Here is a 14,546-nt window from a genome sequence, read left to right on the forward strand (position 1 = left end):
ATCTTGAATATTCAAAGCAGGGAAAATTAAACAGTACTTTGTTGTAAGTAGGAAGCTCTTTCCATGTAATATAACCTGGATTTAATTGGATGCTGTACATTTGATACGCAAGGTTAATTAGAATGTGGTACAGGTTACATTTTCAAGTGGTTTTGTGTAACCTTCCCATGTTTCTTGTTCTATTGGCTGACCCTCAGGTGAGCCTTCAGAATACAAGGTAACATTGTTCTGATAAGAGGGTGTAGATACTATGTTAATACTTGCTTTGTGAGGGAATGTGACTTGTGACAGTTTTATAGCAGGACATTCCGTCTCATGAATGAGATTGCTGATTCTGCTTTCTTTGTATTGATAAGTGTCTTGCAGGTGACAAGGAAAAAAAATGCTTATTGTTGAATTTTTGTGTTGATGTAGAATATCTTTCCAATCTCTGTTGTGTCATTACTTTGAGTCTTGTCTCATAACCTCATAGTCGGTACGTAGCGTATATTAAACTTATCACTTATCTATCAGTCTTGTAGGATTACGAACCACTTACTACACAACAAACGCACGCCATGTTATCGCAATGTGCCATCAGGATCTTCACCCACCAATCAGATACCTGCATTTATGAAGTAATTCTCAGTAGGTTGACTCTGTAATGAAAACTAATGCCCTATTTGAAGCTCATCTCAAATAAATGCAAAGAAAAAACATGCATGTTGTATGTGGAATAATTAAAATGACTTTAGTGTACTAATTGCTAATTTGTTTATATTCTTGGCAAACAGAGTCAAGACTTAAGGAAATTCAACACTTAACTTGAAACTTTGTATGTTTGATATTGTTTGAATGTTGACGAAATGTGAAACTTGCTTGAAGTGCACACAGACTTAACCTAGAGTTACCAATTTACCCAAAAAAAAGACTTCGGTTTTTTCATAAACCAGGCTTTTCCAAGCAGGCTTTCAAAAAAAACTTTTGATCAAGGATTTACGACTTATGGCAGAAATTAATTACCATACACGTGTCAAGGCAGTTAACAGATTTTATCTTGAATAATATTTTCACTGTTTTGAACATGAAGGACTTGCATGTGACCGGTTGATTTGGGTCAATCGCACACTCGTATTGTATGTTAATGTTGTTTACAAGTTGCCAACACTTTTACTGGGTCAACATACTAACCTGCTTGATCATGGTACTGTGTTGGTATGTTTGCTATTATATGTAAATGTGAATATCTATAGTATCTATATATCTACTCTGTTGATTTATAGATGTGTTTTTGAATTGTACAGTTAGTTAGCCGTGTTGTTGGCTTCATCATCAAAGGAGCTAATTGTGTTACTGTGATTCTTGGTGTATATGTACCTTGGGTAGACCTCTCAGACTTGTTCATTTTGTGATATCTTCAATTCTCTAATTTTGATGAATGTTTGTCAGTTTTGGTAAGAAGTGATATTTTAGAATTCTGATTGCTTTGGTATATACATGTAGGTACTTCAGGTGGACCTTTTTCATTTTGTGATATCTTAAATTCTCTAATTGAAAAAGTGCTAAAAGTGCTAACAGCAGAGATATTTCAACCAAGGGACTGATTGTTTACTGTCCTGAACTCTACTCTTAGCAGGGTTGCTATCATTTAGTAAAGTCACAATTCCCAGAATGTTGATATACATGTAGTTTCCTTTAATTAGGCTGTTTTTATCAAAGGCAAATCATTATTCAATTTGTAACTGATTGGTTGAACCAATCCAGTTTATTCTTCAAAATACAATAGAGAGGAGAACTGTCTTTAGTTTTAAAAATTCCCAAAATTTTATGTAACCACATACACATTTAATAATGGCAATATTTATTAAATAATTTTAATAAATAATTTTAATTAATCTATATTCAAAAAAAAAACATGCAATGATAAAGTGTCACCAGATGATGATAAAAAAAAAAGATAATTTATCTAATATAAAATTCTATGCAATGGCTGATAAAAAAAAAAAATCTGCCCTCAAGACATAGTAACCAAGATAATTTCCCATCACAGCATTAATATTTTATTTGACCACAAGATTTCTTGTTGCATATGAAATATGTTTTTTTTTTTTTGTCACCTGATTCTAGCATGTATAAATCAAAATCTTGTGCGAGGCCATGGGGATTTATCAAATCTACAAATATATCCATCCATTAAATTGAATTTTAGTTCAAATATGTAATGCGCTTACTTTATTAGTCCCCGTTCGGACGAAGTCCGAAAACAGGGACTTATAATTCGGTCTCAGTCCGTCTGTGCGTGCGTGCGTGCGTCCGTTCTTGCGTCCGTCCGGAATCATATCTCAGAATCCCTTGGACCGATTCCGTTCATTCTTTGCATGTGCCTAGTACTTTGTGGGACATATGCACATGCAGTGGTTTAGCGATTTGATTCAAAATGGCCGACTGGCAGCTATCTTGTTTTTTGAAAATGTTGTATTTTGGACATGCTTTGTCAGTTTTCATTCAAACTTGGTACATAGATTATACATGTTAGGATACATGTCCATGATGATTTATTTCACAATTGGATCAAAGATGGCCGACTGGCAGCCATCTTATTTTTTTGAAAATGTTGTATTTTGGACATGCTTTGTCAGCTTTCATTCAAATTTAGTACATAGATCATACATGTTAGGATACATGTCCCCGACCGTCCGTGAGTTTCTGAGTCTGTCCGTCCGTGTGTCCGTCTGTCTGTGCGTCAGTCTATCCAACGTCATATTTCAGAATCCTGTGGACTGATTCCGTTCATTCTTCGCATGTGCCTAGTACCTTATGTGGGACATATGCACATACAGTGGTTTAGCGATTCGATTCAAAATGGCCGACTGGCAGCCATCTTGTTTTTTGAAAATGTTGTATTTTGGACATGCTTTATCAGTTGTCATTCAAACTTGGTACATAGACTATACATGTTAGGATACACGTCCATGACGATTCATTTCGCAATTGGATCAAAGATGGTCGACTGGCAGGCATCTTGTTTTTGTTTTTTTATGCGGTATCTTGGACGTGCTCTGTCAGTTTTCATTCAAATTTGGCATATACATGTACTTTATACATGTTGGGATGCATGTCCATGACAATTTGTTTCATAATCTGCTCAAGGATGGCCGATTGACAGCCATCTGAGTTTTTGGCCTTACGACTATATTTCCACAATTTATGGACCATTTTCATTCGTATTTGGCACATACATCATACATACAGTATCAGTGTGTTTCATAATCAGATCAAAGATGGCTGAATAACGGCTGTTTTCATTTTGGCCATATTACTATGACACGAAACACGTGTTTTGATGTAAATAAACAATCTGTTGTATACGCCACTTGGAACTCAAGTTTCAAGGACACGCTCGCGACAACCCCTCTGCTTTAATATGACGAGCACAAAGAGAACTTAACGGGGACTGTGTCATTTTCAATGACTTGTTCAAATAAATGTCTTTTAAAATTTGTTAATATTCACTCTTATTAATGACTTAAGATTAGGAATAGTTTGGTGGTTGAGCAGTGCAGGCTATGAAATATTCTTTATTTTATTTACTGCCTCTAATACAACTGTACATTGCTCAAATTTTGTTGGGGGTTAATTATTTAATAATTTATCTGACATGCACATAAATAAAAGTCTATTTCAATGGAAATTAGTACATTTGTATTAAATTGGACTGTCAGTTTTTATTAATCTTTTTAATTTGCTGGCTAAGCTAAATGAAGAGAATTGTTTTTTGTTTTTATTTTTATAGCTCTAATTACCACGTTGGTTATTCAGCTGTTTTGTCATGTGAATACTGCTATTTCTTAAACTTTGAACTTAGGTGGCCCTGCATCAAACTTTGAACTTAGGTGGTCCTGCATCAAACTTCTCATTGCAAGACTTACTTTACTTTCGCTGTATTTTATCTAGGAATGTTTAAATTAAAACTATTTTGAATGTTTTGAAGATTTGAAAACCATGTCGAATTAGTGAATTTTGTAAATGCATGAATGTTTTTTTATTTAAATTTTTTGTAAATTTCAAATGACTGTTGAATGAAGCTAACAATCTCAACAGTATGTACGTGGCAATAACTCGGGCAATAAATGAAGAAAACCTGCAATGATTTGTGGGTAAGAAATGTGTGGGCATTAACAAATGGTTTCAGTGAAAACATATTCTCAGAATATTTGCACAATTTTTTGAAGGTTAAATATTATATATAAATGAATTCTTATGAAAAACAATTATGTCATGAAATTCACTGTATTGAGTTTTTTTATAATATTAAACATTGTTCCAAAAATCATTCACTAAATTGTTGCTATAAAGACGTGTTGTTGAAAGGATTTTCAGTGCATTCATCAGGTTTCTGTGCATCACAAGACTTTGTGTGGTATTCAGCCTTCTCTAGAGGTTTATCATTTATATTAGTAAAGCCAACGTAGTCATAACAAATGTGATTACACTGTACATTGTAAGGCAAAAAAAAAAATAAGCGTGGCTTTATAAAGACTCTCTAAAATTAACACTTTACATACCGATACATTTAATATATTCATCAATTTCATAATTTTTAGTCTAATTAATTATTTACCAATCATTGCATATTAATTAGAACATGCTCCCTGAAGGATTGATATTCGTGACTATAAAAACCTGTCAGTTTTCTTGGGATTGCACCAGGGAATCATGGGACATGGTTGCTGGGACTGTACCAGGGAATCATGGGACATGGTTGCTGGGACTGTACCAGGGAATCATGGGACATGGTTGCTGGGACTGTACCAGGGAATCATGGGACATGGTTGCTGGGACTGTACCAGGGAATCATGGGACATGGTTGCTGGGATTGCACCAGGGAATCATGGGACATAGTTGCTGGGACTGCACCAGGGAGTCATGGGACATGGTTGCTCGGACTGCACCAGGAAATCATGGGACATGGTTGCTGGGACTGTACAAGGGAATCATGGGACACTATTAGTCAAACTTTTTTCTTAATTTTAATTCAGTAAGTAATTTTTTTCTAAGATTAGACTGAACTGGAGGTGTCCCTCTGAAAATCGATGTATTAAAATCCTGTATTAACTCTTATTAAAAATGCATCTTCATTAGTACTTAATGTAAAGTGAAAACAATTTGTTTACTTTGGCTCTATTTGAGGTACAATCATAAAAACATGCTTCAAAATTTAGTGATTTCATAGACCCGTATAATTCATTATCTGTCTTGATGTATCTTTTGTATTTTGCGCTGTGCTTACGGGATATGGGCCAGCGCTTGCCTGGTGACAAACTCGTTACATAAAAGCAAAAAAAATAAAATAAATCATCCTTGCCAAAAGGCAAGTCATGCTCCACTACTCATTCTCACATTTCAATACTTTTAATTTTATATGAATTATTTAGTACTAATTAATATCTAATTACATCCCATCACGTATAGTAGACAATCGCTCATGAATATTTCAGTATGCGTCTAGTGCCATGCAGGAAAAAATAATCTTAAATATTTGTTATAATTACCTTGCCACATGTACTTTAAAAATCAAAATTTAAACTAATGTCGTGAAAATCGTTTATATTTTGCTTCATTGTACATCGATGTTGTCTCATTTCTGCTATAACACTGAAAAACTGTTATTACTTTTGCCACCTTATTGAAAAACGCAGCACATACCAATATTTCCTGTACAAATAAACTGCGTTCGTCATTACAGCATTTTCTAAGTGACTTGATAAACACAACTCCACTTAAAATGCTACATACATCCATGAACACTCTTTAATGATCTCTTGGCATTTCCCTTGGTAGAAAGAAATCTGTGCTTGGAACACAACCTTAGATTATCGACTTTCCTCTTGGAAATAAAATATTCTAATCGAATGTGTGCTGGGGTGGATTAGATTCCTGTTCAGGTCATCTGATAATTGTCAATTGTGGATGCAGATCATTCTGGCGTCATGTTCCGCACCCCTTGCTTAACATTGCATGATCTGTGTTTATCGGTACATGTGCATTCCCGCCTTTAGCGATTTTTTTCCCGCTTTTCTCGTGTAATGAAATGCATTTAAGGATGTCTGCGTCAGTGGTTTGAAGTGTCTCTATGCTGATATCTGGCAGTGTTTTGATCTGAGAGGTATTCACACAGCTGGAGATGCCTTCTGTATTTCCTTTTTAACAATCTTGCTGCTATAATGTATTCCAAATGGGTTATACTATTATTTGGAGGGGGGGGGGAGTTATTAATGGGGAGATATTGTCTTTCCCTTTGTGTGATTGGTTGTATATGTGCAGTATTAGGAGAAATCTCCAAATGATGTGCATAATGACAAAATTACATTTATTGTGTGCCAGATCTCTAAAAATATGACTACAGGCACACCACTGTCATTTTCATATATGCATAGACATCTAATAGAGTTGAAATGGTACAGTATATAGTTAGGTATTAATGGTATGTTGCTTACTTAGATAAGGTCACAGCCTTGCATCCATCTTTCGCCCTTTGCTTACATGCATGGTATTAGGACATTAAGTGCATTAATGGGGGAATAGATTATAAAGTACAACAGTACAAGACTAAATGCCGTGTGGTGATAGATGTTGAGGCTTTTTGTAGGATGTTTGTGTTTTAGCTTCTTGAGTATTTGGAGGAAATATAAACAGATTTGATAGCTTGTCCCCTTCTCTGTATATGAATATTAATGAGGTAATTATGCATGTTGTCTTTGCTCGATGATAAGCACATATGTGATAGAAGTGTACATGAACCAAAAAAATACTCGTTCGATGCCGAAACGCTTGCACTACACTACACCTGAGACAGGCCTATGTCATTTATGTAACTGTATGTGCTATTAATAAAGCTAATGTGAGTTTTGCGCTACCTTTTTAGCTCCGCTGTCGACTTTGTCGAACGGAGCTTATCATATGAGTGATTGTTGGTCCGTCATCGTCAGTATCAATGTTTTACTTTTTCGACTTCTTCTTGAAAAGTATAAGCATGAATGCTTTGATACTTGGTGTATATGTACCTTGGGTAGGCCTCTCTTAGATTTGTTCATATCATGATGATATCTTCAATTTTGGTGAATATTTTTGTCATTTTTGGTAAAAAGTGATATTTTCGACTTCTTGTTAAAAACCGCAAGTCCAATTGCTTTGATATTACATATATAGGTACTACACGTGGAACTCTCTCAATTTGTTCATTTTGTGATGATATCTTCAATTTTAGTGAAATTTATGTAATTTTTGGTAAAAAGTGATATTTTTGAATTCTTGTTGAAAACAGCAAGTCTGATTGCTTTGATACTATACATATTGTTCATTTTCTAATGATATCTTCAGTTCTTTAATTGAAATGTGCATTGCTAACAGCCAACAGGCTGCTTGTTCATTGACAAACATGTACTTGATGATTATAAAGTCTGTTAATTTCAAGGCCATCATTTTATCATTGTCTTATTGTGAATATTTTGAATAGCATTGAGGTTTATTCAGGTAGGTCATTTTTTAAAATTAAAAAAAAAAAAAAGTTCCCAAAAATTAGGCTATATATTTCTACTAGCATAATTGATAGAATCGATTTACTAAAGATGCTATTGTTTGAAAGCAATGGTGTATCAGGTTTGATATGGGTTCCATTATTTTTACTAAAACTGAACGTGTGCTACGTGACTACAAAATATATAAAAAAAATTATTGGTTGTCTTTAGATTTCATGTTAATAATTGATGCGTTATTCTATCATTAATTTAATAAAAACATGTACTAGCTTGAAATCCCTTATAACAAATTGTTTTGTTTTTTTCAAATTATGCTTGAAGGTTTGACCTCGGGCATTAACTTATCATAGTGTGAAATGTGTAATATAATGGCCGTGCTGTTTTCTGTTTCATGCACAGAATAGAATTATCTTTTTATGACACTCTTGAGCACTCACTGTTTGCATTATCTTGTCATAATACCTTAAGCATCGAACTGTTTAAAAATACCAAATGCAATTTGCAAAAATGTTAATTTAATTACATCAACAAACTACTGATAATAGTCCATGGCTCCAGCAAATTTACTCGACTCAATTGTATTATCTTTACAAGTTTCATGAATGTCATGGAAAGCAGGGATTTCTTTGCAGGTAATGTTCTACCTTATATTATTAATGATTGAACTCTCAGCGTTCAGCACATGCAGATTTTCAATTTATAACTACTTTTGATATTTTTCTCAGTGACCTTAATTGTGCAGTAGAAGGAACAATATACCTGGTAGATAGCTGTAACTGATACATTCATGTAGCTATACCCTGCTACATAGCTAGTTGTACCCTGGTTGATGTCTGTATACAACTTGTATATAACATGCATACCCTACGTTTTGTTTCACACAACTAATACATAGCAAGCAGTACCATGCCGTATCCTACTACATAATCGTAGCCCCACTATTTAGCCAGCCACACCGTTAAATGGCTGTGGAACACCTGGCTGTACCCCGCCGCAACATGGCTGTACCCTGCAACACATGGTTGTACCACCCTACTTAACTCTTTTCTCACTGCATAACGGCACCCCGCTACATACATTTTTGTAGCTAGTCGTGCTCTATTACATGGTGGTATACATCTTTTAACAAGTGGCCATATCCCATTACATAACAGTGCCCTACTATATATCCAGCCCTATCTTCTTACATAACTGTACCCCACTACATGTACATAATGGTACCGCTGCTACATTGCCAGCTGTGTACCCTGTCATACCTGCTACATAAGTGTACCCCACTACATAATGGTACCGCTGCTACATTGCCAGCTGTGTACCCTGTCATACTCAATACATAATTGTACCCCACTACATAATGATACCACTGCTACATTGCCAGCTGTGTACCCTGTCATACCTGCTACATAAGTGTACCCCACTACATAATGGTACCGCTGCTACATTGCCAGCTGTGTACCCTGTCATACTCAATACATAATTGTACCCCACTACATAATGATACCTTGATATGTGGACAGCTGTACCCTATTACATGGCTGTATATACTCTACAATTAGTTGTACCCTTGTACAAGGCTATATCCCATTAGTTACTGCCATATCACAGTTACAAAATTGTACACTGTTATAGTCTTAGCCTATATGTAGCCATACCTAGTTAGTATCCTGTTGCATTGACATACAATATTTTGTCAACAGGCAGTGTTCTCACCAGAAATTGAATATGAGGGTGAAATTATTTCATCCAGAGACGATTTCCCATCCATGTGGAACTAGAGACATAAATGACAGTGGAGTCAAATGTTTGTTTTATGTTTAAATTTTTTCTTATGGCAGTAGCAACCCTGGGTAAAAAAAATTAAACCATAAAGCAAAATGTTTCGTGTCTCGTATCTTGTGAAAACACTGAACAAGTGCGATCCTTTTTGCATCAACATATGTCAGTTAACTGTGACATGTGACATTCATGATCCGCCTTAACACTAAACAAATTTGTAACTGGAAATAATTGTCAACATCCTGGAGTACAGTGTCCACAAAGTAATCACTAAATTGTGTAATGCAATCGCATGTCAAATGTGCAGAAAATGTCATATTGACTAACCATACTTAAATCCAATACCCTAATTGTATTTCCATTATTGCTTGAATCACTATAATGCAACCCAGTAATTTAAAAATTTCAGATATGTCACTTTACAAGTATTATGTTGGTTAGAATATTACAAATATTGCGATTATTTCCCCTTGGTGTTCCTAACCACATATATCATTGAAAGATGATTCATTGTGACTCACAGGAAGATACAAGTACATAACTTCGTAAATACGTTTCTCAAAGCCTTTTAAATGTACCTGACTCATCCATGGAAACAGTAGAGGAGATGAAAAAAGACGGAAAAAATTTGATGTCAGCATTTTGGGGTTAATTGCTTGAATAAAGATAGACTATGTTCATACAAATTTAATTATTTATTGAAATTAATGATTTTTATTTCCTTGTTAATATTTTGTAATTTTTTTAATAATGCCAGGTGTTAACACATTAAAGACGTTTATGGCACGTACTCATTATACGTCACTGTCATTAAATGGGCTTTATACAATAATACTGACTTTCATTTCGTTGGAGATGAATTCTCTTGTAGAAAAGTCATGGTTAATATGTGCCAGTATAAATGTTGTACATGTATTTGAGAAAATTAGTATTGTATCAGAAAATTTCAGAAAATTAAAAAATATGAAGAAATTTATTTTAATTGTCCTGTATTTACAATAATAAATATTCAAAATATGCCAATTTTTTTTAAACAGATATTCACACTCTTGTGAACCAACTTTTCACAATTTCTCAGTAAATTTATACAACATTTTTGTGAGAATTACAGAATTGTTTATACAAACATAACACACAATTGAAAACAAATAGATTAAAGTGTCTGTCGCTTTGCTGAATTTGTGTCTGATGTGGGTCCCACGCTACGCAAGTAATTTGTGTAAAATAAATGTATTCAAGCGTGTTGTGGCAATTCAATTAGGAGTTACCGCAATTTTAAGAATTCATCTTATTTTTACTATTATTAGTTTTCTCTGTAATGCTTGAATAAATTTATGAAGCTTGCAAAGCTTGGTGATAGTAGAAATGCAATCGACTTTTTCCCCCACAGAATGAACATTTAGGTCAGGGCCATTTTCTTAGTCTGCATTATGTGCTCTGAATGGTTTAAAGAATTAGGGCGATCCATTCTGGTTGTCGTGAATACATTATGAAAACAATTGAACCAATTATGACAAGCAATCAGACTGAGAAATATTGATGACCAGCTAGACTGGCGCAGTCGGGGCGATTAATTTGTTTTTGTAAAAAAAAAAATTCGCGAAATGGCGGTGTTAGCGCGAAATCACCTGTAACTGTGAAATCAACCCGACTGGTTTATTCTGCATGGCCCTCTATCGACACTGCAGGAACCCGTCGTTTTTTCAACGGATAATTATGTTAATGAGTGTTTTAATTGACAATCATCTAAGCCAATCACAACGTCTCTTCAACTGACCTCTGACCGAGAAGACGTCGGCTGATTGTAACAGTAACTAGTAAGAGTTAATTTTATTTTTATGAAACGACTACGACAAACTCGAATTTCAACATGCCGCCATGTTGGGTCTGCAGTGTGTGACCTTTACCATGTTGACCTCATTATGCACGTATTTCCGCGCCCACCTCATTATAATATGTGCAGTTCATGAATATTTAATAGCAATGAATTTCCTGCAGAATAAACCAGTCGGCGTGATTTCGCGAATTTTTTAATTTTATTTAAACTACAAAAACAAGTTAATCGCCTCGACTGCGCCAGTCTAATGACCAGCTTGCTTCCTTGTACTCCTTGTGTTGTTGGTGGTGACAGATTGTGAAACCTACATGTACAATCAGCTTTTGTATTGACATGTGATATATCGTCAAGTACCCTCAGTTCGTGTATAGGGGTTCTATTATACAATGATTTGTATTCAGATATTATCAGCTGGTACATTTAACTTCTAATAAACTTCTATGCTGCATCTACAATTTCGTGGTCTGTCTGTTTATTGGTCCCTGGAAAGAATTATTAATTTTTTTTTTTATTGTTACATGTAGTCAGTTGAGAAAGAAGGGCTGGTTTTCAGAATTGTAATTTGAAATAATATACATAAAGGAAAATGATTTCTGAGAAATAGCTCTGATAAAAAAAAAACGGTTTTGCAATAAAATCACCACAATTCAGTTCCACCTGGCATATCAACATACTCCAAGAAAACACGTGCGAACACACAAAACAGAAGTAATTGTTTACCACGCCCTCCTACACGCACACATAATTAGTAGTAGACTAGAAATTGATATACTTTCACCTACATGTACATACATTGCTATACTAACTGCAATGATGAAAGATGGTTTTAATAATTGCTTTTATTTGCTACATCGATTGATTGCATATCGGAGACTCTGCTTATCGTATATCGAACCGAACAAGGACTATCTGACTGATTCATTTTGATATAATAGTGACAGCGCAATAATTCATGTGTACAGTAAAGGCAGCCATACAATTTGTTTTTGCTATAAAACATTCTTTGCAGTAATGTCTATTTTGTACATCATCTCTTTTGTTGGATTGTCTTGGAATATTTGTGCATATAATTTGCTGTTTCGCTTCTGAACATGATTTGATCATGTCATTTACAAATAGCATGTTTCCATGACAACTGGATAATATTCATAGGTTCTACTCCCATGAGAGCTGTAAACAATTTAGCTGGCAGCTTAGTTATCAGTCGTTATCTGTCGGTAAAAAAAAATATCCTCTACTGTATTGTTATTCAACTTGACTTTAATGCAAATGAAGGAAAAGGCCATTTTAAGGTTTTGTAAAATGAATACAGTGTGAATTACTACTTCAAACTATGTGACATTCTAACGAATTTTACTTCATGCATGAATCGTGTCTTGATTTGACTAAAATGCCTGCAATTTCATTGGCTTGCTATATTGGGTTGAAATTTAATTTTGATATTAATGTGCATTTCCCGAAACATTTCAACTTCTGAGAATTGCCCTATTCAGCAGTCTGTGAAACACTAATAGGGAAAAAAAATAATTGTTTTTGATAACTGTACCTATCAATATATTTAATGAAATTATTTTTTTTTTATTTTATTTAATTCACTCACATGAAAATTTAATTTTGTCCTTAGACATAGTCGACTTGAGAACAAGACATGACTCAGAAAATGGACTACTACTGTATGACTAACTTGCAATCATCATTTTTACTTAAGATTAAGTCTGTATTAAACGCACGACTGCGATATAAATAACATGATTGAACAGGTAGTTCCATGAAAGTAAATAATAAAGTAAAATTGAATAAAAACTCTACCTGCCTACTACTCACTACTTTATAAAGCCTGTCAATGAAACACAATTTTTTTTTTCCTTGTCTGATAGTTTATTCCATTAGCAGTCTTCACTCACAACAATCAAACTTTCATATACCTGAACTATATGTAAGAGAATAAATTACAGAACTGACATTTTCTGGCATTTAAATATAATTTGATTTTCCTTTTTTTATTATTAGGCTGTTGCTGGAGCATTTGACCTTTCCAAAGGTCACCCGGCCCCAAGAATTGCCCAGTATTGCGGTAGTGTGAGTATGCACATAGACCTCGTGACTGGTGATTGGGTTGCCGATTCCGACAGATATGCTGACTGTCAAGACAAGAATACAGAAATACTGGATTATTGTAAAAAGGTAAGATGTCAGTCAGACAAAGCTGTTGTGCTTAGAAAGAGAGATATTATATATGAAAATTTGTGCTTACAACTTGTTTTTAATCCGTGTCGAAAACGTGCACAGAATGGTCGTTTTGTGCACGTTTTCGACACGGCTTATCAGCTGCCTCAAGTGCCAAATCCATGAAATAAACAACCAATGTCAATAGAGTAGCCTAGGTGTTAAAAATGGATTAAGTACTGGCAAACCAACTCTGCATAGGTATGTTTCTAAACGCTTGCTTTTTAGCTGATTTGGTCATCATTTTTGAACTCAGAAGCCCGCAAAACCTAATATTACATGTGAGAACGAAACAAATCCGTCGAGATTTCACGTTTTCCCGTAAAAGGGATGCTGGCTGTTCCCTCTCTGGACTCCCTCCCCGCGTATACTAGTACTGGTACTACCATGGATTAGTACCTTCCATGGTACTACCAACTCTAACCATGTCCCCATTTGGTGACGCATGTCAAGCTATAAATGGGCATCAATACTCATTTCGTCCAATATTTCGCTTTTATAACATATCACTTAATTTCCGACCGGAAACACGACCATGTTTTTATCCCTTTTTTTTCTCACTCGCTTATTAAAAACACTGACCGCTTGTTCAAACACTGAACACTGAACACTGGCACATGAGTTGTCGAAATGGTTGTTTTAGTGCTAAAGTTTGAGGATTCAATGAGTATTAACCATTATTTAATTTCAAACGACACTTCCAAACCATCATACTTTGTTTCGTTCGCGAACGTACAGCGGGACTGTGTTCCGTTTGAATCCAGGGCTGCTATATCGTTTCAACAACATGATTATCGAGACAATTATGTGATACAGGCAATGCTAACTCCTTAGGGCAGAGAGCAGATACACCAGGAACAAATTGATGCCACGGCCATGTATTTAAAATGCGAGCATGCAGACGGGCGATATTTCTGGGTTCGCGCGCTCGAAAAAATAAGCGAAAATTATTCAACAGGCGGTTGCAAAAGCGATGAAAAATGATAATCGAAAAGCAGAAGCGAGCAGGAGGTTGGGTGAAATTAGTGCTGTACATTCAGGTCCTTTGTAAAAAATACGATCGGCCAAGATCTATATCATTCTGAGGCACGCTTGAGACAGACAAAATGCAGTTTTAAATATTGACACCGTTCTGCTGAAGATATAAGACTTCACTTTCGGAGTTATTACCGAAGATAATGTACAACAGC

At 35.0% G+C, this 14,546-nt stretch overlaps 1 protein-coding gene across 1 annotated transcript in view; it reads left to right on the plus strand.

Moving 5' to 3' along the window:
• Positions 1 to 14,546, plus strand: part of LOC100374897 (amyloid-beta precursor protein-like) — a 48,584-nt gene that overhangs the window by 19,874 nt on the left and 14,164 nt on the right. The window contains exon 2 of the mRNA XM_085499126.1: positions 13,141 to 13,314. Within this exon, the coding sequence (XP_085355252.1) occupies positions 13,141 to 13,314 (174 nt within the window). The remainder of the gene's footprint in view (positions 1 to 13,140; positions 13,315 to 14,546) is intronic.

Source organism: Saccoglossus kowalevskii, chromosome 5 (genome assembly GCF_978046115.1).
Source record: "Saccoglossus kowalevskii chromosome 5, keSacKowa6.1, whole genome shotgun sequence".
NCBI lineage: Eukaryota > Metazoa > Hemichordata > Enteropneusta > Harrimaniidae > Saccoglossus > Saccoglossus kowalevskii.